Source organism: Spea bombifrons, chromosome 12 (assembly GCF_027358695.1).
Source record: "Spea bombifrons isolate aSpeBom1 chromosome 12, aSpeBom1.2.pri, whole genome shotgun sequence".
Lineage (NCBI taxonomy): Eukaryota > Metazoa > Chordata > Amphibia > Anura > Pelobatidae > Spea > Spea bombifrons.
In genome coordinates this window covers 1,432,902-1,458,637 of record NC_071098.1, presented here as the reverse complement: position 1 = coordinate 1,458,637, position 25,736 = coordinate 1,432,902, and the positions used below count along the sequence as shown (strand labels likewise).

The 25,736-nt window shown below is 38.8% G+C and overlaps 1 protein-coding gene across 1 annotated transcript; it reads right to left on the bottom strand.

The window, feature by feature from the left end:
- Positions 1-11,922: 11,922 nt before the first annotated feature.
- On the bottom strand, positions 11,923-23,661 carry BARX2 (BARX homeobox 2). Its single transcript, XM_053451669.1, has 4 exons — positions 23,294-23,661; positions 14,130-14,436; positions 13,103-13,187; positions 11,923-12,821 (listed from the first exon to the last, which is right to left on the bottom strand). Exons 1-4 carry the CDS (start codon positions 23,478-23,480, stop codon positions 12,522-12,524), a joined length of 879 nt encoding a protein of 292 aa, XP_053307644.1. The 5' UTR covers positions 23,481-23,661; the 3' UTR covers positions 11,923-12,521.
- Between the last annotated feature and the right edge of the window lie 2,075 nt (positions 23,662-25,736).

Below are 25,736 nucleotides of genomic sequence, written 5' to 3'. Positions count from 1 at the left end.
TGTAGCAACAGGAACCAAAACACAAGAGCTGTGAAACAAGGGAGGGTAACAGAGGTGACGCGTGCCCTGTGGAGCAGGATATACAGCAGGGCACCAGACCCTATTGTGACCCTTAACCCTTTACATAAAGAGGAAGGCAATCAATGCACTGATAGAGCAGACCAGGGGAAATCTCAGAAAGTGGGAGGAATATCATGAAGAAAGTCAGGCATATAAAAAGCAGAGTAAAAGCAGGTCTTTGTAAACCTGGGTGATGTGTGACCCCAATATGAGCATCAAACTCAGGACTGTGCAGTTGTGTGTAGAAATATGTAGTCTTTTCCTTTGACAAAACCATTCTGCATTTTATTTTGTTGACTGTGGATGGCCCCTTGTTTATTTGCCTATTTTATTTCACTCATATCTTATGAACATGTACCAAATATGTACAGCTTAGGAGCCATGATAATACTTTGTGATCGAACCGCTTGGTCTTTTGCAGAGAGTGGTTGCTAGCGTTTTATTTAAGCAAACACAGATCCAGCGTGTAACTATCACCAGGCCGGGTTCATCTAAAGTCTCACGCATAATAATATGTTCTGTTTCTTGGAGAAAACAAACAAGACACCTGCAAGAAAGCTTCTGCCAGTGGGACCCAAAGAGGAAGACTGACACTACCGATATGGCAAAGGGTGTATTCAGCTCTGGGCTATCGGAGTCCTGTCACTGCATGCCAGCCAGGAACACTCTGTTTCCAGCAGCTTTCCTCCCTAACTGCCTCCCTCTGTCAATCACCCTCCTCCCTTCTCTCAGCCCTCCTTCCCAAAACTGGAAGTGAACCAAATATACAATCTGTGCACCAATAAATGTTACCATGTCCTTTACAGTTGAGCATTGAATTAAGTATCATAAAATACCTCTCAAATTATCCAACTGCACCCAGCTGTAAAAATGCCTCTCCCCCTTTCATCCTACCTGTGGTTGGCATCAGAAGACTGAAAGTCAGCATTCATTTTGTTCTCTTATTCAAATCCTTTGTTCAATGAAAATGTATCTTCTTTGTGTTTCTATTGCCCAGGGTTACTGAACCAAGTATCAGCAGTCACCCAAGAAAATGCCCTCCATGTATACGGACAGAAGCCTCTACAAATGGCATTCTAAATGTATACAAAAGACATGTATGGTGTCCATGTGTAGAGCAACAAGGGGGATTCTGACACCGACATTACCTCTACAAATTGCTATATTTAAATGTATTATAAATTATAAAATAATTATGGAATATGTCCCATTATAAAGATAATTAATGAACATATCTCACAAAGTATATCTAATAAATAAAAGAAAAAGTGTTTGATGAAAGTATTAATTCATTACATATTTGGCAAATATGTGTTAATGATAATCCATTTAATAAAGAGTTGATTAATAAGTTAGTGAAAACATTTATCAATTTCATGAATTAATAAAGTAATACATGAAATTATTGGTAAATAAAGCTAGTAATTGATAAATATTAAACTGCTAAATTGATTCATGGATAATTTGTTGGAGAAAAAATGAATTCCATGTTCATTAATTCTTTTACTTTTATGATAATATTGGAGAAAAGTCTAATTTAACCTTCTTTTGGATCAAAAGATAAAGTTACTTGTATAACTGTGCAAAAAACTGCTAAATTCAGAGCCATCTCACCACTTTATTTTAACAGATTGTAGCTGAAGTGTCAAACTGTCTCCTAAAAGACTGCAGACCTTGCAGATTTCAGGGCTTCATCTACATGTCATCACTCAATTATCAAGGCACATTATGTAGAAATTTGCTAAATTTTATCCCAAACACCTAGTGACTATGGCCTTGGAGAAGTATCGGAGGGTGTCATGTAGCGCTTGCTCCCTCAGGTAAAACTATATATATATTTAGCCTGTACATGACTTAGACAATAATAATATGCTGGCATATGCTAAATATGTTAGACAGGAATATTTTGCCTTAAAAGGGGCATTTGTTTTAGTATTTAAATCCCTAGAGTTAGCAATTTAACTGTGGAAAATATTGATATTAGAATTCTTTGCAAATAATGGTACAAATCAAACCAGTCCTCGAAGTTTCAATACATTGAATGTAAAGTTCGATCATAATTACATGAAATCAAAAAGAGGTGAGAAGAAACCCCCGCAGTAAACAACATTAAAAGAAAAATTACTAATGCTCAATTAAAATTCAGATAATAAACTTTCTGTCATCCTGTAACAGTGAGAGCCGCCTGGAGCAGGGATTTGTACATAGGCAAACATCCAGCAGGTAACCGGGCTTTGTAATGCTGCCAAAGCGTCAAACATAGGGCATGCATCCTTATTAGTGCCAATTAATTTATCGATTTCATATGAAATGCTTACATGGTGTTTAGTGGAAAAGATTGGGACACAACTTTTTTTATATCACCACCTTACCCTGGGAGCTTAAAATTTATTTATTTACATTTTCTGGGAAATTACCTACATGTTGTGCAAATGCCGATCCCACAATGGCCCGTCTAGTCGCCCTTTTTTCCTGCTATAAAGAGTCAAACCTTAATCAGTCGCTGGTCTCGTCTTAGATTCAGGAGCCGTATGTCTATCCCGCGCATGTTTAATACCCCCACTGTCATGGCTGCTAGTAGTCTCTATATGGGGAAGTTCTCATGTTTCCTTGGTCAAAGCACTTAATATGTGGATTGGTGTAAATATAGGTGATTTGTAATTAAAATACATTCTTGGATCCCTTTAGTGCTGAAGAACAAACTATCAGAAATGACAAGTTAATGAAAAATAAAGGTTTAGCAAAACTATGCTTCCTTCATTTACCTTGTGGCAGTGACCTGAGTGCAATTATATAAACACTGCATTTCTTTAAGCATAAATCATTAATGATAATTGCCTCACAACACTTTAATGACTATATTATAATTAGAAGTACTTTAATTTCATTCTTGATTATGCTCTTACCTTGCCCCTGTATTATTTAATATAGAGAATTGTGCAACTGTTTTTAAGAAACTTGAATTGCTTTGCAGCGTAACCAGTGATTAGCAAGCCAGGTTACAGGGATAATGCAGCATTCATTATATCATCAATTATTTTTTGCAAAATCACTCACTCAACATCCCTTTTTATTGCACCCTTTTTATCCTTTCGACTTTATTTTACATTTTGCCAATTTCTTTACACAACCTATCCATGCTATTGCTCGATTTGTAAATCATCTTGTTAAAGAAACATATGTATTGTATTTAGATCCAAGGACACATTCCCACGCGCTGCCGCACTTATGTCATCAGAACTAGGAAACTTATAATATCACTTTATATGTTTTCAATTTTTCCCATCAAAAACAACAAATTAACTAGACAAATAAACAAAAACTAAAGAGAATTGCCTAGAAGTATCAAAAAATACCTCTTAACGTAGAGTTTCCCTGTTTTAATAGCATTCCTTTTGTTTTATAGACTATGTGCCCTGTTACAGACCAGTATTTGGAAACGTGTTATAGTATTGCTACTAGATTTAAACAAAGCTTTGAATGTAGGCAGAGAGGTGGGCTGTTATTGTCAAATCACCAGCTTATGCCTTTAACCCCTTCTTTACCGAGGGTACTTTCTATTTCCTTTGATACCACTTTAAGCTGAAGAATCCAACAGTAAGAATAATATATTTAAAAAATGGAAAAAAAATGAAAAAGCGCCACAATTTTGTATGATGTTTCTATGTTAATTGTCACTAATATCCCAAAAATGCATTAATTTAAGTGCCTTCAGTATGGAAATACCTTATATGTAAGAATTACTATATCTTTGTGGCAATTTTATTAGACGGCATACATTGTTTCAAAGTATCGTTTTCCATTATTTTCACAGGCAGTATAAGAGTTTCTAACGATACAAATAAAATAATAAATTACTCACAAAGTGCATATTTCTGGAAAGCAGACAGTAGCAGGAAGGTATTTCACATCATTGTTATACAAGCATTATACCACCAGTCTTTGCCAAAAGTTTAAAAAAAAAATGTCTCAGAAATGTCGGTGCAGGTCATCTTTTAATTTTGCATGTATTTTTTATGTGATTTTGTGATTTGCAGGAAGAGTGACAGATTGTGCCACAATGTCACAGGGACCAGACTGTTTGTCTAGGGCGCTCGGCTCGTTAGATCAGCTGGCAAGATGCTGGCATAATTTTTTTTTTTACTTTTGGTAGCAGACTGTCTGCTCCACACATTAATCACAGCAAACATTTTATAGATATATATTGTTTAACAATTCTGAGGCCACTAATCAGTCTCTGTTGATGTCGGTTTTAGGCACTTGTTTTCTTGATGGCATGGAAAATCATAAAGGGTTTCTTTACTTGTTTGTTTACATGTTTAAACCCTATACACCCTGCCTTCTTTTCATAAAGTTTTTAATCTTTTAGAATACGATCCATTATAGGCACATGCATATGATAGCTGAGTATTCCCTCTGAATGTCCATGTCATGCCATCATATGCATATGCCTTCTCCCCCCCCCCCAGTTCCTAGGCTCCTACTGCAGGTTCTTACCTGATATACTCAGTGCTAGCGAGCTTCAAAACTGGCTCGGAGACGGTTCTGAGGATCCAATAATGAGAACCCCTATACATGTGTGCAGAAAGCACTCCCTTTGCTTTCTATGGCAGGGTTTTCATCAGTAGCATGACAACAGGATCTCAGAGGAAGGCTATGCTGCAACTTTTCCCAAAGTCAATTATGAAAGACCAACCCTGGTGCCATCCTATAAATTTAAAGCAGTATTATGCAGGGAATAATTATTTGATTGATTTTTGCAATTCACAATTGATCAGAGAAAAACAAAGGAAATATTGTCAGGCGTTTGAGGAAGAGGTACATGCAGGGCCCGGTACTTTTAGGTGAATACCAGCTTATGCTTGTTGCAATGTGTGTTTCAGGACTCTTTATCACTTGGTTACATGCTTGGGGTCATTCCGTATTCCACGCCTTTGCCTGCCTTCTTTAAGGCATTAGTGGTGGATACAAGTGACTCATACTTTGAGCGCGGAAGGAAACTGGCCCTTATATCTATTGTATTTACATACGATTCAATCATGTATGTGTTTGTACATTAGGAATCAAAAGGAATACAATGCACCTTTTTAATTACACACGCGGTGCATTATCTGGCAATCATACCTGCTTTTTGAACTCTATGGATTAATGCTTTTAATAAATGCGTTAAAGCAGGTATTGAGCAGTGTTACGAGTGGCCTACATGCCACTGGGGCCGAGCTTTCCTCTTTAACTTGAAACAAATATGAAAAGCATGTGTAACCAAAATCACACATCTGTATAGCAAACATTGCCCTGTTATTTAATGTAACTCACACCAGCCATAAGTGAGAAGTCCTGTTCCATAAATCTTGTAATTATTGTGTTGTGAAGCATCTCTGCTATCTATTGAAAGCATGTTTAAATGGTTTAATGAATTAACCTGCTGACTGTTAAGGGCGCATCAGTAAGACCTGAGGCCTAATTTAATTCTGCCACTTTCTCTGCACATCTGCTCGCCTGTATCCTATACACAGGGGGACCCTCCGAAATGAGCTGCATCACGGCTCATAGATACATCCCAGGAACGATCCAATCCTGAGTGAAGAGTCTGATTTGCACCAGATGCCCCCTGTGGTTTCTTGGGAAATTGCAAGAAAAATACAGCTTCAAACTTCACAGAAGAATTCAGAATTGTTCCAGGATATGAAATAATGCTATTTTTATTAACACAATTAATTCATTCCCAGTAATACAATGAGTGAATTGTGAAATACTTCTATGTCACCTTCACAGAGAAACCCAGAGCACCGCACATTCATCCGCGCTGGTTAATCCTTTCTCTTTAGGAATGCATTACAGGTATCACTATTAGAGAAATGCAAACCTCCTTTGTTTATTTTCGTTTTCATCCTTTCCTCCTTGTCCATTAGAGCTGTAATTACGAGCCATTTATCTGCACCGAGCTGTCATCGCTACTGGTTTCTTAATGGGATTATTCATTGACAATTTAAAAACAATAAAAACAAATACAAATAAAAAGCTAAAAGTTGAACCTGCAGAAGGTCACCGTAGAGGCCAAAATCAACCGAAACTGACTACCGCGTAGCTTCATCTGCAGGAATGTGCCAAAGGCGACAGAACATGCCATTAACTCTCTGCGGTTACTGGCAGCTCTCAGCGTCAAACCACAAGGCTGCTCCATTCCGAAATAGCCGCTGTAAAAACTCACGGGCCTGCGCGACTGCAACTACCCCTCAGCATGAAATGCCCCGTTCTGTCAGAACGTTATTTGGAAAGGGTAGAAAACGAATACTAATAATCCTATTCAGTTAAATTGTATCTGAAAATAGGTTTGTTTCTCTACTTTTATGACCTTTTTTCATTATAATCTGGTAATGTATTTTTAATGACATCTTTGTTTTTGTAAAATGCAGACACCTTATTAAAAATGTTTATAGTCATTTTATGCGCTTGTTACACCCTTTTATAGAAAAGGGAACCTTGTTATAAAGTGGCTTAATATCTACTTAAAAAAATAATATTTGTACTTTCATTACATGGCTCTTCTTTCTTATCTTCTAAATAAGCATTGTTATAAATAAGAAACCATTCACCTAACCCGATATCTGTTTGCACTGGTAAATACAACTGTAAATTCTGGCCAATTCTGGATAAAGTGATGGAAATATAGATGATTTGGTTATTCTACATATGCTTGGCCACCTAATGTAAAAGAACCCCTATCATGTTTATCGGGGGATGCAGGATTTGCAGTTTGCACTCATTGGGTGTGCTCTGACCACGTTTATTTTCTATTTATTATTTATTTTCTGTGCAATAAGTAAATTTTTTTGTGATGAATATCGGCCAAACTGTTAATAACTTTGAGGAAGTGTAAGCACCAACTTTAGTAGCAATTATCTCAAATGTGGGTGTGTGGATTGTAGGATTTTCAAAACTCAATGGAGGCCACAAATTGAGCTGCTTCAACCTGCTTCGGATGAGTCCTATTAATGAATCAGAGGTAACAGAACTGGAAAAGGAGGAGTGTGTCACCCATCGTTCAAGTGATTTGATCATGTTCAGGAGCATAATGAAGCTGGGAGTTTCCTGGTCAGAACAATGGTGCCTCTGTCAGGTGTGCGCCTACCAATAAGCATTTCATCATAACATAAACATTGTTATTAATAATCGTTATTAACTAATATATTGAGCACTCAAAGTAAGGTGCCCAATCATTTTGGATGTCACAAAAGTGATCACTGAACCAAAAACATTTCTTGTAAAGCTGGTTCAACAAATACGATATCATCATCCAAATGTTCTGATGCAGCTGGGCTGAGTCTTGCACCGGGACCTGCATTAGAACAAGATAGCGGGGGAGGGGGTTTTGTTTCTGGTTTTTAGCTACTAGCATTCTGAGCTTTGCCACGGTCTGTGATGACAGTTGAAGCTACTTCAGATAAAAAAAAAATTACCCCAAAGGTGTATTAAAAAAATATTTCTTTATGCTACAATGCACCCTCATGCAGAGGTGTCAGGGTAGAACAAATTTGTGCGGAATGTCACAAAAAACGTTTTAGAGACCCAGTTTGACTTTTAGAAGCCAGGAAGAGTTGTGACGACTTAAAATAGCACAGAATGGTAGTTAGCGTTAATATCATGCGTGTTCACTGCCTTGTTTCTGTCGTTGGCTAAGCCCTGGAGGGAGCACGGCAGCTTGACTAAATGCTGTTGAATTGACTAGTGGGGCTTTAATAATATCTACTTCTCATAGATCGGTTCTGGGAAGCAAGGGAAAACATTAGATCAGATAATATATTCAAAAGGATTTAACTGCTCACCGGTGGCGCAGGCCAAATTTATCTGCAAGGTTAGAATAATAACATTCCAGTACCTATATTCCCGTCCTGAAGTAATCCTTTAACCATGCCAAATACGGCCACATTAATATTTTCTCAAGGAATGGTTCATTTTAATGTAGCCACATAACGCAGAATGGAGGCTTCTCTATGTGGGACAACACCGCTACTAAGTTGGTATAGATATCAAATAAATAAGGAGTTCTAGAAATATTTTATTTACTCAAATATGTTATTTTGCTTAATTGTTTTGAACAGTTTGCCACGTAGAGGCGATGCCAAAACTCCTTAAACTGTCCTTATCCTTTATGTGCCAATCATCAGACTCTGATCAGTTGATGCTGCTGTTCTGACCCTAATCATTGGCCATGATAACGAGAAAGTCCGCACTAACTAACCCAGTTTGCTAAGCATTACTGTTTATTCTACTTATGTAAACATCACATAAACATTTAAGTGGCCAAATAGGTAGATCTATTATAGTTTAGAGTACACATTGCATGGACGCAAAGGAGCATGTAGGGTATCATTAAATATTGAAATATCAGTAATTAACATTTTTTGCACATTTCTAACAAGCAGCCACAGGGGTGCTTGTAATTTCACTAAAATGTGATATGAAGGTATGCACAAATTATACAGGATAATTATATAGTGAATTAGGTGACGGTAGCATGATCAATCATACAGGATTGGTTTGTCGAGTGGATTTAATTGCATGTGAATTGTCCCATGTAACGTGTGTATGTTTTAGGGGATGTCAGCTGTAGTTTTTCATCTATTGCTTTACAAATGTTTCTATTTTCAAATTCCTAAAATAAAGCGTATATTGCGACCTACAATAAAATCTCAGGAATAATGCTGCCCCCCCATAACTATTTTATTTTACTTTTTTGTTTTAAATTCTGAGAGACTTGGACTAGGGATGCACATTAATCATAGTTACTTCATAGTTTCCTACAACACTGGGTGTAAAAATACCCGGCTTATCACAAACCTGAAACTTTATGGCTATTTTGGTAACTGAGTCATTTAGAATGTATACAATATATATATATATTGATCAATTTCCCAGGAAAACGCAATTAATATTTCACCAAGGATAGACACGGATGAGTCCGTAACATCTCATAAAGTAAGGGAGTTAAAGAATGCACAGAAAACTCTACTAGAAAAAAGTCTGGGGTTCCTAGCAGACAGGTTTTTTCTGCTCCGCCATCTGTGTGTCGTGGTTGGTATTAATCTGACAGACCAAGTACGGCCTGGTCTCTTTTTGAACTAGGCTATTACTTCTATTACAGTCAAGGGCACAGTCCACTTCCCAGGGCAGCCCGTATCTATTTCTCAATCCATCACCATTTTAGGCGCTCACCAGATTAGTATTTTTGCAGAGTTTTTTTTTAAGTGTTGTCTTTATATTTTTAATTTTATTCTACTGCCTTTTTTTCCATGGGCTTAAAATAACCAGTCCTGGAGTGTTGTTGGTTAACATTGATAATATCTATTTTTGTAGCTTCAAGCCAAAAATAAATATTGGTTAACCCTAAATGGTAAGATTTCTCCATTGAGATCTGTAGGTACGTTTTGGTGTATCAGAGGTGTTCGGGAAAGCACTATTTGGCTCCAGGTTCTGGCACCAGCTCGCCTATTTCCATAGCTCAGAGAGTTTTGGCACTGCTGTTGCAGCAATTTACTGATGATAATTTAGTATGGCATGACACTTTTTTGATAGATTTAGCTGAACCACCAAAAATAACAAAATTTTCCTGTGATCTCCTGCATACTCCCACAGCTGCTTGTGAGCCTTCCTTATGTCACTCCTCTTGGAAGATTACAATAGAGGCTGTGTTGCTGCAAAAGCCTAAATGCGCAAGTTTTAACAAAGCGGCAAGGCGAGGCTCAGTATTGTATCAGGAAAGGCTGGTCTTTTTTGCCTTTCAAGCAGGCACTGCCCAGGCAACCCAACAATATCATCCTAGTGTTTATTCAAGGCCTTCACTGATAGCCCATAAATATCTCCATGTCTAGCATTCACGATGCAACAGCGAAAAATGACTTCCTAGGCAGGTGAAAAAATTGGGCCCTCATATCTTTCATGGGGAGGGTGAGGTGTGGCAAATGCTGGCCAAACTGCTGGTCAGGAAGCCTCATGATATAGAATACTGAATTAAAGGGCTCTATCAGGTGAAGAAGAAAAATCTCAATATGTTCTTCCTAATGTAACAGACTTTGTGAAGGACATTATACTACAATACACACCACTGTTTCTTATATGGACCCTTTGTCTACCCCTTGAGGTGAGAAAAGGGTTCTCAGGCTCAGCCATCCCGCTCATTCTAAAAATTTAGAAAGCAGGTATTCACCAGTCAGATTATAAAAAAAACTAATGAACTTTCATTAAAAAATAGATACTTTATTATAAATTGTATTCCCAAACATGATTAGATATCAGCATAAGTAGTTGAGGCCTTTAACAGTTATAGAGTACGCAGGCGTATTCCCCCATGTAAACAAGAGACAGTTATGTCCTGTTATAATGTTACAATGTCCCTGAGTTGTGCAGACATAGGGCAATGCAGCAGGGATACTTAAGCCTGCTTGTAGTTGGTTGACAAAGATCCCTCGGACGATTAAGGAGGTCGCCATGATGTGGCATTAATGTCATGAGACAACACCGAGCACTAATGGCTCCCTGCATGAATTGCTACAGATACAGTTTTCTTCTGCTGGATGTGACCAGCTACCAACATATAAAATGCTGATTTAAAAAGAAAAACCTTAAGGATGAGTGAGGGGAAAAATACCCATTAAACATAATATGAGCTGCAGTATAGGAATAAACTCACTTGTAGATATCTGCTGGTTATGGATCTATTATTAGTTTGTATTTCCTTAGTTAAAGGTAAATATTGTGCCTGCAGACAAATGTTCCAGTTTTTATTGCAAGTGCAAATTTAATGTATTTAATGGAAAGTACGTAACATGGATATGTATATTGCGGATGTCGGTGTGCATTTTTCGTTAGGCTGTATATTACAAGGCTGCCCTTGTGGGATCATGCGCATCTCATGGATTTCTTTTTCTTGTTGTGTTGTAAAGTAGTAGTTTGCTCTGGCCTAGTGTTTCATCCACTCTCCTGAGCTGCTGAAATATACATTATGCTGGGCCAGCTTAGCTCTTCTTGCAAGAAGAACTTACCATGGTTGGCACTTCCCAATGAATAGTGGGGATAGACTATTGAAACAACAACTGTCCTGCCAACTCTCCCTTCGATGAATAAACCCTAAGAAATGTGATAAGGTGAAAGGCTGGCCTGGACTCCACAGCTGGCAAACCAGGCAAATGCCTCCCCATACCTTTACTGGCACTCATGGTTAAATAAACCTTGTGTTTTAAGTCTGCGGCCACCGACTGCATGCTAAACAGAAGAATGTAAGAACATAGCGTGTCGGTCTGTATCCAGCAGATTACTGCTTATGTCATTTTATTGGCCGCTGGCCTAAAGTACTTGGGCTTTTAATGCCCAACCTGGACCTGGTGATTGGCAATTCAACTTGACATTGGTTAGCTGGAAAAAATCCCACAAAATTAAAGCACTTTCAAATTGAATAAAACAAATCAACTGCATTGTTGCAAAAGATACCAGCCCAGGTCTCATAAACTACAAGTATGCTGGGTTTGAAGAGACAGTAAGGACCATGACTGACAGACCAGACAGCCCTTTTACCTCTTTCAGCATCCAAAACAAAATCATTAAGAAAACAAAAAATAGCAAACTCTACAAAGCTTATCCATTTAAATGATGCACAACCAAATACCAACAGACAATATCATAAGGGAGATTGCATCTTTTCTGTATAAATGCCTTCTCTACTTGGGTATTGATAAGCATGATACCTCATAATAGAATATCTGCTTTTTGTCCCACATCTTAGAAGACATTTTCCCATAGATTACAAATGCAAGTGCTAGGCTGAGCTGATGTGCCAATATGTGATTATATTTACGCTCTTGCAACTTTTTGTCCGAAATCAGTTTTATAAACCATGGAAATTCTTTTCAGGGGTTTAGAAGCTAAGAGCTTAGCAACTCTTCTCAAACCTTCCTACCAAGGTATTGTTCCCTCTGTCTGGAATTTGGGGGGTTCCATGTGTTATTCACCCATATTGGAATTAATATACCAGAGAAGGTTATAATAGGACTGTTCTGCAGACACTTGTAATATTCCTTTAGTTTTTCGACGTTTAACATGCAAAATAAAGGCACTTAATTGAAGGCATTCCCAAGTCACAATAGGGGAACACTTTCTTTTCCACGGCAGTTCCTGGCACAAAAATAAAGAACACTATATATACACTGTCTGATTGTTTTACCAACACAGCAAACATCCCTGTCATATTAACACAGTAAGAGACTCCTTTGGCATTAGTCATGGAGATTTTCCATTCTCGTACATGGCAGCTTTAACCACTTCCCTTTTAGGTGAAAGGAAATAGTGGGAGATTTCTATAACCAACATGTCCTGAACATGTACTGAGTCCGCAGAGCCCACCTGGGTCGTTCCAGCAGCTCTATGTCCAGAATTATCAATAGTTTGTTTTGTCAGATGCTGTCCATTTAGACCAAGGCAGTTCCTTCACTGGACGAGACCTCGGATGATGATGGTGGTGGCAACGTCGGTGAAGGAGACTCAAGATTCTTGTATTCGTCTTCCACAGTCACCTGGAGCATTTTCTGACCATCCTCGTTGTCTTCTGATTCTTTATCCTGCTTCTCCTCCTCATCTTCTTCAAGTTCCGAAGCTTGTGCCAGTCTGCTCAGCCTCTCCTCAGCCTCTATTTCTTCAGAAGTAGGGATGGAATTTTTCTTAGGACGTCCTTTGGGTTTGGTGGGCGCCTCTTGTCCACCTTTGAGCACCTGATTGGAGGAAGGGTTCACAACTATTACTTACAGAGCCTTGTTAAAGAAGATTTGATAAAAAAAAGATATCTTACATTCACCAAAGACAGAGTGACATTACATAGAGTGGTGAATAGGAAGATCACTACATTGATTAAACACAAGACTGTAATGTCCTTCAAGGTTTAGACAAATGTAATGACAATAAGAGTGAAGTTTCTGGGAGAGCATAAATGCTACATAAAGCTTTATCTACATAAAGGACTTAAAGTAACAAATTACATATTTAGCAAACTTACAATTTTTTTCCATTTCATCCTGCGATTTTGATACCAGGTCTTGACCTGCAGTTGTGTTAGACCCAGAGACTGAGCCAGGTCTAGGCTGTAAAAGATGCAGGGAAAACTTATTGGCATGTAAAAGAAGGCGAGTAACAGATTTCTTAAATATCTCAGTTGTGAAGCCCTTTCTCTTTAATAACAATAATGATATATATATTAAAATATATAGAAAATGGGAAGCATCTGGTTTTGGGCCCTGTAGGGCAATTTGACAGCCTATGTTTACATCACATGAATGAAAGAAACTCAGGAGGCCATGTGTCCCCAGCGCTGAAACTGACCCCTCTCCGCAGCAACCCCCGACTACAAGAGCATTTTGAGCGTTGATATTTTAGTTCAGTGCCATTGGAAGACTTTTTATGGGCTGGTGTCTCTTTACTTGAAGCCTGAAATCTGCACCAGGACAGAGACACATCTTTCAGTTTGTTCCAAGACTAATGTCTTTGATCTGAAGCAAGTGGGTGAGAGGAGGAGCTGGGGGGCTTTCACACCGAGTACATTTGCCAGTAATGCCCAGTAGGATGGCAGCCTCAGCCCTCTGCCCAGTGACATCACTATGCAGCTGTGGAAGCAGCTGGACCTGAGCGGCATAATAAGGAATCCGTAAAGACTAAAAAATGCCTGATGGACGCTTGAGAGGAGAATATTGTTTCTGTTATATGAAAGAGGATGGCGTAACAGTCACAAATATCTATATAAGTAAACGTTTCCATAGTTACTGGGATTTTAAAAACTGCCCAGGGAGGAATGTCTCTTCTTACTTAGTGTATTAAGCACGTCCCAAGGCAAAGTTATGGAGTTATGAGTTATGGAGGTGTGTATGTCACAGCTACAAAATCTTTCCTAAACGTGCGTGTTATTAATCTACCATCTCTGTATAGTGCGGGTATCTCTATAGCTGCCAGTGCCCTGTCCGAAATATGTGCGAGGGTGCCATGGCCCAGATATGCCTGAAGATCTGTGAAGTGTTCGCCACCTAACTTACCGGTCTGGGGTGGACAAATATTTCTGCTTCTGGAATTTCTTTTCCAGGCCCATAAGCTGCAGTTCAGTGAAGATGGTTCTGCTGCGCCGAGGTTTTTTCGCTCTAGAGATAGATTGCTCGTGTTCTGATTCACTGCTGGGGTGGGCTTCACTGGCAGGGGTCTCAGGACGTACGCATCCCGGAGACAGGTGTGTTGGGGAGAGCACCTGGACGTTAGGGGATGAGGGTGAAGGGACCAAATGTGTAACCACGCCGGGCTGCCGGGAGATCACGGAGAGAAGAGGATATGATCTGAGAGGAGATGAGCCTGAAAACGGCAGAATACGGGAGAAATAAACACGGGGACGTCGGATAACTAATACATACTAAAATAAATAGCATTAAACACATGTGTGGCAGCGCTTGGCCCAGTTTAAAATATAGCAGCAAAAGGGTTAACTACTTCTGACTTTCTTGCACAGGATTAAAATACTTTGTTACGCTCCAGCAAACTTCCACAGTTATAATTAAGAAGCCACAAATAATAGTGTCAGCCCTACCGCTTTGATTAATTAATAGCTGAATTAATTAATGAAGGGCTTGAACCATATTTTTTTTTGGCTCGATGTGTTCAGAGCTGTGCGCCTCCAGGCTTCGAAGGAGTGTAACTGGGGCCAGGGCTGGGAACGCTGAATGGGTTAAAAACGATTATGAGAACCGAGGATGTCAAAAACTCGGTGTTCTCCTTCTGGGCAGACACAACCTGTTCTTTTTCTGGTGGGTCAAAAGATGGCAGATTAATAAATGACACCCCATGGCAGATTGGCTCAGCCGGTAGCCAAAATGCTTTAGATCTGTACTTTTGGGGTAAAAATCTTACGTGGCATGCTTGTCGAGAACAACTTGTATATGTATTATCAACGCCTGTTTTCTGCTGACTCTATATGTTTATATAGAGGGATTATGACTTGGTAATTTTCTGGATGTGATCCGGGTAGATTCCTTTTGTAGTAAATGTACTGGTTGGGGTTTTGGGTTTTCTGTAGATCTGACACCCTAAAGATAAGTGAAATGCGCTTAAAATAAGCTAATAGCCCTGTATATGACGGCAAACCCTATCCCCTCTCATACAGAAATGGTTAAAATTAAATTGTCAGTTTAATTTTATGTTTCTTGTGTAATACAGGAGAATGGAATTTGCTGTCAATGCAAAAAATGCTTCTAACATGCGAAAAACGGGAAAAACATATTTTAGTCAACACCTTTTTCACTCAATCCATTGTATAGAAACATCAAATTTACCGGTAGATTAGTCGCCCGTTTATCCTGCTGAATCGTTGGTCTCGTCTTAGATTCGGGAGCCTACCCCATGGCTGTATTAGCCCCTACCTCTTCTGAACAGAGGCTGTTCCACTTATCTACCACCCTCTCAGTAAAGTACAACGTTACATTATAAATATTTTCTTTACATTCAACAATAAATATTGAAGGAACTGGGATGACATAAAACGGATGATTTTATTTATATGTCACTATCTCCTATGTGTGGTAAACACGGGCCACTACCACGTTCTATTGATCGATTTGAATTATTGGGGTGTTTAATGATATATGTATGAGTTCTGCAGTGACACGCACACTTTAACATTTTCGTGTACAGGACTCAAAAAACATCCTGAACTTAGCACATGTAGTAACTCGACACCCAGACGCTGCGGCCCCCGCATTAACATTGTCAGTAAATGTCGTGTTTTTAGCCGATGTTAGTACCGAAGGCTGATTGTGTCACATATGGAAGTGACGAAAATCAAGGAACCCTATTGGTAAATGCATTATCAACTGCCCCAGTGTTTATTATATTCTTCTTCCAACCATCACGGTTTCTGCGGTTTACAGCATGAATAACCGAATGAATTCCCTTCCCTGGATTCTGGGTCCGTTGCTGGTTTCTGCGAACATATCGGTGCACGAATTACTGGGGCAGTTACCAAAAGTTTACTAATAACTGCCACAAGTGGAGAGGGAGAAGGCACTTCCATTAAAAATTAATTATTCTGCTTTCAAAATAGATTTTTTTTGTTATCGAGAGATCCGTCGTCTCCACAACAAAATACTTTGTAGTGCCTTCCCAACATTTGCTATTCTATTTTAAGACAAGGCTACGTGTGGAGTTATATATAAGAGCGTTTGATTTCCACTATCGGCCTCATTACACTCCCACGCTAGTCAAAAAAAGGTGAAACACATTAATGATAGAGAATATTACATTTCAGAAAATATTGTTTGTGAGAAGAAGGTACGGGAATGCATGCTTTTAGAGTGAATTGTGGCTGCAAATGGCTTTTTATCTGCAGTTTCTCATCAGATATATGATAAACCTGTTTTTTGTTGTTTTGCGTTCGCTGTTGGCACAGAGAGGTTTTTGGCGTGCTAGCGGCATTGCTGAGGTATTTTTAGCAAGAAAATGAATGGTTTTGTTATAGACAAACCTTAATTGCCCTAACTATGTTCACAGAACACACATGCATGAATGAGCAGTAATGCCAAATATTTCCTGGCGCTTTATTTCACGTATGTTATCCAAAAAGCATCTCTTTTCTGCAATTCTCTTATTTGTGGCTCAGAATCGCATTTGTCTTTTCAGTCTTTAGAAGAGTAGACTTCAAACACTCGGCACCAAAAGCTGGATAGAAAGGGTCTTGGTTTGACTTGCGTCAAAAAAAAGAAAGAAGAATGGGTTTCTTACACAAAGCTGACTGGATATTTTTGTTATTGCAATAGAATGACAGCCAAACTAAATTAAACCAAAACTGTTTATTAGAAATGGTTTTCCTATCATGGCAAATACAATGTAATACATGTGATCAAAACAAAAATCAGCTTCTGCTACAATATATCACAATATGTACCATATATATTTACATACCACATAATAATTAAATGAGGCAGAGGTTGTGAAAATAACCCAGTAGCCATTATTATCAGCAGTTACATGAAGGACAAATGTCCTAATCGGCATTAAACTATATTCCACAGTCAATACGCCTGCCTAACCATGCAGGGTAGTAACAAACCTGAACTGGGGCTCATCCCTATGCTGACTGTCATTCATGTAAAGAGCTGGTTTATATTTACATAGATCTCCCTGGGGTTGTATCATTGGGAAGTCAGGGAGTGCAGTGTTTGCCCTTTACTTGTTTTCTCCCCCTTTTAATGAAGAATTACATAAATGGCAGATTATTATTCGGCTCCCGGCGTCCCCTCCCTAGCGTTAGGCCGCAGTGTCCCTGCCAAACCCAGGCAGCTCCTCTACACCTGAACACGAACCCCAAACTCATCTCCTGTTCCCTTTGGATTATAAATGCTGTGTAAATGCAAATGGATTTTTGACTGTAAGTTATTAAGAAATAATGATAAACGTGTCACTGGATCTTTATGATTAAATATGATAAACATATAATTAGGCTTTCATAATTAAATACAATCACCTTGTCATAAAGGTTTCATAATAAACATTAGTGAAAAAAACTGTTAGGAATGCGTTGGTGATTTTATGTCAGCAGTCATCTGATTCATCTCCACAGCTTCTAACTCCTTCAAATCGATCAATGTGTTATTTACCGGCTGGCCAGCCATATGCTTTATCTGTATTGCTATATTATATCATATTATATTATAATGTATGATCTATATTTTACCACAAGTTAGAAATGTGCTTTGGAGTAAATATGTCGCCAGGCGAGTCAGTGAAATCGGTGTTTGTTTTATCGTTCTCATTAGCGATATATTCAGCCGATGTTCCTGGTAAAACCTTCCCTCTCTATATATATGACTGGGATGATAAATCAGTGTTTCCAGGAAAGGGACGGAAGGACGGACCTTATCAAAGGGTCAGGGGAATCCAGGAGATTTAACTATTAACGTTTCACATGGTTGCGTAATTAGTATTGTAGTTAATGGGTTAAAGTTGAGTCCCGGGGTGGATGTTGCGTTGTTTCTGGTGTTCGATTCTGGCATTTATCATTTACTGATAAATGACTGCAGTTCCTATGATCCTTAGACAACGAACTGGCTAAAGGCTACTAAAGGGGGGAAATTATAGCGGTGTTTTCCCCATCAGCTAGAATATAATGTAAATATTCTTTATTGTATTTTGAAAAAGTGCACAAAAAATGGAGTTCTTAAACCCCGCCGGTTTGGCGCTGAGCTCCGGTCGTGTTTTCCCGTTGTTTAATGCATTTGTCTGGATTTTTGTCTCTGCACCCGCCGGTAGCTCTGGGAATTTGTGCAGTTTGTAGAAATCTTTTAATATCAGTGGAAATGATGGATTTAATTCGCTCTCTTAGGATTCTGTAACACATCTTGGCAACGCCAGGAAATGTACGTTTACCCTACACTAAGTCAGCAGCAAGCGCTTTTGAACTTAAATACAAACATAAATCCCATTATTAAAAATATAATCTGGTGTAATTAGACTTTATATGTCACCTTAGGCAACACTAAACTTCACATGCAGATAATGCCTCTGCGTTCTCCTACAATACGGCCGATGTCATTAACATGGTGTTTGCCAAAGCGCTAACATAAGCAGTGGCGCTACAAATAGCAGTATAAGGAGTTATAAGGAGATATATTTTGACAGAAAACTCACAATATGGCATTATTGAAATTAAACGTGGCGACACACAACATTCCCCCACAGTGTTTATGAACAGAGACAACACAAACAACGCAAAACATAGATACTAAAAGTGGTGGTAAAACAACTTGTGCCGTGATATATAGGGTTAAAGTCTGTCTGTTTTACGGCTTCTATATTACGACGTGCCTGATTAATCATTAGGGTTACTGAACAGTTACATCTCCGAGAGCAGCTGGACCTGTATAGCAGTTTGAAACAACTCAAGGATCAGTTCCACACGTAAAACAGTAAAGCCTCCTATATAATAATTACGTCATTGTATAGCAGACTAAACGTCATATACTCACTGGCTTAAAATGATCAATACAATTAAACACAGGACGTTATGTTCCATTAGAGGCGCGAAGATACTCGCATCTGCTCTTATATCTCCAGCAGGGCCAATTCCAGAGCCTGGATCCACAGATCGCCAGCCACAGGCGAGTAATTACCCCTGTCTGTCAGGGAGAATTACATCCCTGGGGTACCTGTGGCTCAGGGCAGTAACTAGGCCTTGTGGCAAGTTTATAAAGCTCGGCCATCTACCAGGGTGCATTAACCTCTAGAGCAAAAACGAACGTGTTTTACCTTAAATGCGTTTCATTTTGTACCCAATAATTTTTAGCTGGTTCCCTGAATATGTGTCCAACCTTCCTGGCATTTGTGTTTCATGGAGTTACTTACAATAAAGCTGTCGCTGGGTACCGAGTACACACTGCGCACCATGCATTTCAAACACATCACACTATGCAAAACCTTACAAACTCCGCAAATTAAACTGGATCCAACCCACGCCAAATAATGGAACTCCACAGATCGCCAGATCAAATGCATCTTTGGATTCGCTTTCATGTCATTGCAGAATAGTGATACAGTTAACGACACGTTTCTCTTCACTGCTTTGTAGGCGATGATGCAATCACGTTGTGTTTATACAGAACTGAGTAAACTTAGTAAATATTATTATTAAATAATGATGGCGTATCCTCAACACAACTAAACTTAACAGCACTTCATGACACACGAGGCAGCTTCTTCACTACATTGTATGGCAAACGCAGAAACAACAAAAAGCTTAATTTTGCAAGCAAAGGGTAGAAATAGTGCAGATGAAGGGCCGGAGGGGGGGGGCGCACAGGGCTGTCAGTTGGGTTTGTAGAATCTTTTCTTTACTTTACACTCCGTCAGAATCCATTATGCATTTAAAAAGGTGACAGAAAAAATGAGTGATAAGGTACGTTTAGATAAGAAATATTTAAATTATTTATTTATGGTATCTGCTAAACTATCTGGAATGTAAATGCACATACAATAACAACAAATTAGATAAAATAAATAAAAGTTTACAAAAGAATGTGAGAAATAAAATGAATGTTGATATGGACGCCTAGAGTGTCAAATAGTTACATCTGAGAGCAAATTCACTAAGGTTCGAAGTTCCATATGCTTTCGGTAAAATGCAGAGCACTGATCGGCAGCGGCCGCTTCTATTATTGCGATAAGACGGATCGTCCTCATCGGGAGAAAAGGAGAGACTATAGAACGCCTAGCTGAGAGTGTCGGGAATGAGTGTTTTCCGTCCAAAAGTATCTCTTCATTCATCAGCCTTTATAACCCAAAGACACAGAATAGTTCCCACAAATCTCTACAAAGCAATCACTGGGGCTGCGTGTGATTTAACACCTTCACTGCCTGGCAGCTATTGGGTATCGGCTCTACACACCGACGTACGTTATTATATTTATGTTATAAATACATTATATTCATTTATGAAAATGGCATTCACATAATTGCAAAGTGAACCGGACACTCAGGTTCTGCAAGGAAAATCATTTATGGGGTATTCGGTGGTACTCTGGCGAGGGCACCTCAGTGTACCGCTTGGTAGGCTGATTGCAATGAAATGTAATCTTTTTTCACAAAAAAGCAACATGAAGTAATAAAATTAATTAGAATTCAGTATGAAAGATATCAGGATCCATAGAAAACCTCTGTCCCTTAAATACTAGCTATTCACAAATACAATTATATTTTTGGGATATTTTAATCCTCGGGTTTGTATAAATCTGTAACATATTCCTTAAGAAAAAAAGGCCACTGCGGGAGATCAGTTTATGGGGTGAAAATATTTCATTATTTAAAATCTCTGTTGAAGTCACCTGGATGAGAGAAGATCACTGCGGAAAGTACCGTATATATTTCTATATATTTCTATATATTCACTAATTGCCTGGAGCTTTCACGGGACATTAATACATATTGTTACTGTAACCGGGCTATTATTTGGGGCCAGTCTGTTTTTCCACGTAGCCAAAAATGTAAATTAAAGCCGTTCATTCGTTTTTTCTTTGTGTAAAACGCTCTGTTGATTTATAGTATGATACATATCTGAAGCTTATGAGTAACTGACAAATACTGTTCATTCCTGGCATCTTAATATTTAATACTATAAATATTTGTTGCAAATAAGTACATTTTTTCCTACAGTCGGTACGAATCAACGGCAATGTCAGCGCTTTACGTCACTAGCTTTGTATGTAATATTAATATGTTGCTTCCTAATTCCTTGGGTTGTGTATAGGTAGGACCCCTGACATTAAAGCCCCCCGCTGGAAACTGAGTTTACTTAAAATGGACCCAGATTGCTGCACAGCCATTTTTGCAGAGAAGTGCGGAGGTCGGAGTCAGTGTCTTAAAAGCAGCAGTGGGGAGTTCCTTGGACCTTTATAACTAAACTCAAGAATGAAATGTGTTTTGGGTACCTATAGGCTATCATAGGTGGTGGTTATTTCTTCTTGCTGCAGGTACAACCATATACAGTGTGTACAGTGTTTTTAATCAGGGATGATTGTGCTGCGAGGAGTCCGGGGATGTTAAATGTTGCTTGTAAATCAAGAGACTCAACAGAAATATTACTTCACTCCCTGCCACTGGAGAGCTCCCCAAACATCACAAAAAACACAACACGCATGTAAACGCAGACACATACACCTATGGACACAAATATAAACACACACACACAAAAACACACACACCTATAGACACATATAAACGCACACGCCTATATGCACACATATAAACACATATATAAACGCACACCTATAGACACGCATATAAACACGCCTATAGGCACACATACAAACACACACATCTATAGGCACACATAAACACACACACATATATAGGCACACATATAAACACACACTCCTATAGACATACATATGAACACAGACACACACATACAAACACAGAGACACACCCCTATAGACACACAGACACACATATATAAACACACACACCTATAGACACATAAAAACACACAGACACACATATATAAACACACGGATACTTATTAACACAAGACTCACACAGGACTCAGTCCAGCACAAAGCAAAGATCATCGGATAAATCTTAGATCTTGTTCTTTTTAAGATAATATTTATACTCGATGATCTAATAATTACAAACTTCGATAAAAATCATTGAAAAAATGAAAACTGCAAGTGGAAATCTGCCCCAGGTGCAGTGATACCGGAATGCCAGGGGCTGCTATTACCCCAGAGAAGTTGATGTTTTGGTGGAATATTGAATAATTATTACAGTAGTATGCGGGTTAACCCCCTTAAAGCCAGGGTTTTGCAGGCTGTTTTAAGTATTATCAGCTTTTATTTCTATAGTGCCAACAATTCTCGCAGCGCTTCTAACAGTCCCTACAAAACTGGCACTGACAGGCTAAAACGAGCCGGTGCATTAGGGAAAGAGGGTCCATACATTCATCACAGGGAGCAATAGCACAGGCAGTTATAATGTATGCATGTGTATGTATATGTATATCTATCTATCTATCTATATATATCTATATGTATATATCTATATATATAGATATATATAGATAGATAGATATAGATACAGATAGATATATACATACACAAGACACAATCGAGGACAGACATAATTATTCAATTATTCCGCATAAAATACCAAATATCTCTCTCTATATTTCACTATTCTTTTAATATATATATATACATGCTGTATATCCCGTATTTCATCCAATTCGTTTGGGATCCGGTTCTCCTAACATCGTAAAATATACAGAAAAATAAAAAAACGAAGCCATTTCTATTCCGGTTTCGGGGTAAATGCAGCCCAATATGGGCGATTTTCCGGGCGTCTGCCTCGAGAGACCCGGGAGAAATGGGCGAAATCTTATTATCCCCACCGGTTCTGGGTCTATAACGGGGCAGATCCCGTTTGGGAAAGATCCAGTCCATTTAGGTAAACTTCTTTACCCTGCTCTGGAGCAGATCGAACTGTCAAGTCTCTGGTGCCATTCACGTCTGTGTCCAGACAACCATCAGCTATATGAGGGGGCACAGGACCAGTGGGGGCACACTGTGTAACTGGCACACAGTATGAAGGGCACAGTGCTGGACACACTGTCGCCTTACAGTTGGCACACGCTTATACCCGCAGCTCTATATGCCAATGCGGACGGCCTTACCGGTACAGGAGTGCAGGGGTTTGGGTCTGACCAGCAGGGACGGGCACACCGAGTACAGGGACAGCTTCTCGAAGTAGTCGCACGTCTCCTTGGACAGAATCTCGTCGATCATGAAGGATTTGTAGCGCCGCCTGGCTGCCTTGAGCTGGCCGGGAGAGGTGAGCCTTAGCTCGGCCTGGCAGTGCATGGTGAGCCGGGGCACGTTATCCTGAAGTGTGCGGGGTTAGGGCTGTGTGTGCCCGTGCTCAGTGCCTTTCTGCCCTCCTATATAAACCGTCTGATACACATCATTTCAATCCCTTTTTAGGACACTGGAGCTGTCAATCAGAGCGCTTTGCGGCCGGGAGCTCGCCCTCTCCATGTTGTGACATCCAGGGAGAGAATGCAGCACTCCTCCTCCTCCTCCCCAGCAGAGATGCACCTCACACCTCTCCCTTCCACACTCCACCCCTTCTACCCCCTCTCCTCCCCTTCACCCTCAGTGTCCCTGTCAGTTACTCCCCACTTCACACACTGTCCCTGTCACTCACCCTGCGTTCTTCTCTCTCCTCTTTTTGCCTCCCTTTCCTTCTCCATCTCCATCCTTTACTTGGCTTTTTCTCCACATTTCAGCCGGTTCCTCATTTGATTAAAGCTCCAAATTCTTTACTTTTGTGGAAAGAAAGCCACAAACAGCCAAAATAATTACATTAAAAACACTGAGAGAAAATAATTCCAGGCTTGTGGAATCTGAGTGTGAATCCGAAGATTTGTTTTCTTAGCATCTCACTTTAAGGGGGGCACTACTGATGCCAAAAAGGGGTAAATTAACACGTTTCCTGTTAAATACTGGGGGGGGGCACGTCCCACAGACTTACTATCAGCGTCTGAAACATTCCCGTGACCCGTTCATACCGCGGGGGTCCGGGTTCCTTCTGATCCGGGGTCACCGCTGGATTTTATTCTAATTGCTCTAGCATTCTGTCCATTAAACCGCCAAACAGGGATTTATTCCACAGAAATCCTAAAGAATGTCACTCATATCAACAGCCCTGCTTTGCCCCATTCCCGAACAGATCTCATCCCACCTGCCCCAGCAAGGACTGGAACTGTCACAGGGCATTTATCTATACAGCATACACGAAGTAATGTTTTATTTAGGTTTTATTCGGGTGTCCTGTCTCTAATGCCTGTTTATGTAAAAGACAGGAGACCCCTTCACAAATCATGGAAAGCAGGCAGTAATAATCAAAAATTAACAGCATAGTATCTATAGCTATGTAATAATCTAATCTAATCTTTTTATTTGTGAAATTCGAAATGTTGGCAATGCCCAGTTTATAGATTATTATTATTAATATTTGAATTACAAAATTACAATAATGAACAGCAGAACTTAATTAAAAAATATAAGGTTTTATTCAGTACAGAATTCCAGGGAACCTTCTACGTAATATAACAACTACAATATTAATTATAAATTATAAAAAAAACACATAATTCAAAATCTGTATTTAATCCAAAAGATTGTAAACCTTGTGAAGGTCCATTTCATTTTTGTATTCCATAATAAGAACACATTTAATAAAACTCAAATCGTGGCTTTTTATGTTTTGAAATATTGTGTTTTTTACAACCCTTTTTATATTTCTTATATGTTCTACTCTGATGTGAAATGCTCTGTAATGGTCTGGTGCTTCTCACCCTACATGTATAACATGTAATTAATTCACTTATTTTATATTTTACCTTTCAATCCCCTTTGAATTAAATTGCTTTTTTTTTTTTAAATACGTTTCTTTATAGATAAGACACATTCCTCACCCAAGAAACCCTTAGATGTATTTAAGAAATATTTAGCAGAAACTTTTTTTTATATTTGTTCTATTATCTCTTATTGTAGATTTATTTAAAAAAATTGAATTATTGTATTTAGACTTGTATCCTCCAATAGTACATGCTAATGTTTAATAATAAGATATTTAATAATTGGTATATTATTAGGGATACAATTTTTATTTTTGTGTTGTAGTTTAATTCTAGTCTATTTAAATCTTTTACTTTATTAATTATTATGTATAGTCTTTTTATAATTTTGATGTAAAATCATTGTTTACCTTTTCAGTTTGTATGGTAAAGACATCTTTTATCTGTACAATGTCTTTTTAACCTTAAAAAAACGTCCTTTTGGGATGTTTTTCGGCCGTGATGTATAGTGGCAGCTATTAAATGGAATGTAGCTGTTTACATCTGTTTTTTAAAGCTGTGTTTTTGTCTTTATATTCTCTTCTTCTATAGATATATATGTCAAGTATGAAAAATCTATCTCATTCTTCAAGTAATTATTCTCCAAATTATCCTTTATAATGCCCACCACAAAAGTCTATTTGTTGTGTTTTAGCGAATAAAAATCCAATAGCTTTTAAATCCTTTATCGTGTTCTATATTAGTGTAAGCATGACAT

Excerpts from the sequence above, each read along its gene's own strand:
- BARX2 (XM_053451669.1), bottom strand. The coding sequence starts at position 23,480 with ATGCACTGCCAGGCCGAGCTAAGGCTCACCTCTCCCGGCCAGCTCAAG. Across the intron at positions 13,188-14,129 it reads TATTTGTCCACCCCAGACCG|CCTAGACCTGGCTCAGTCTC; the intron begins GTAAGTTAGGTG and ends CATCTTTTACAG. Across the intron at positions 12,822-13,102 it reads GGATGAAATGGAAAAAAATT|GTGCTCAAAGGTGGACAAGA; the intron begins GTAAGTTTGCTA and ends TCCTCCAATCAG.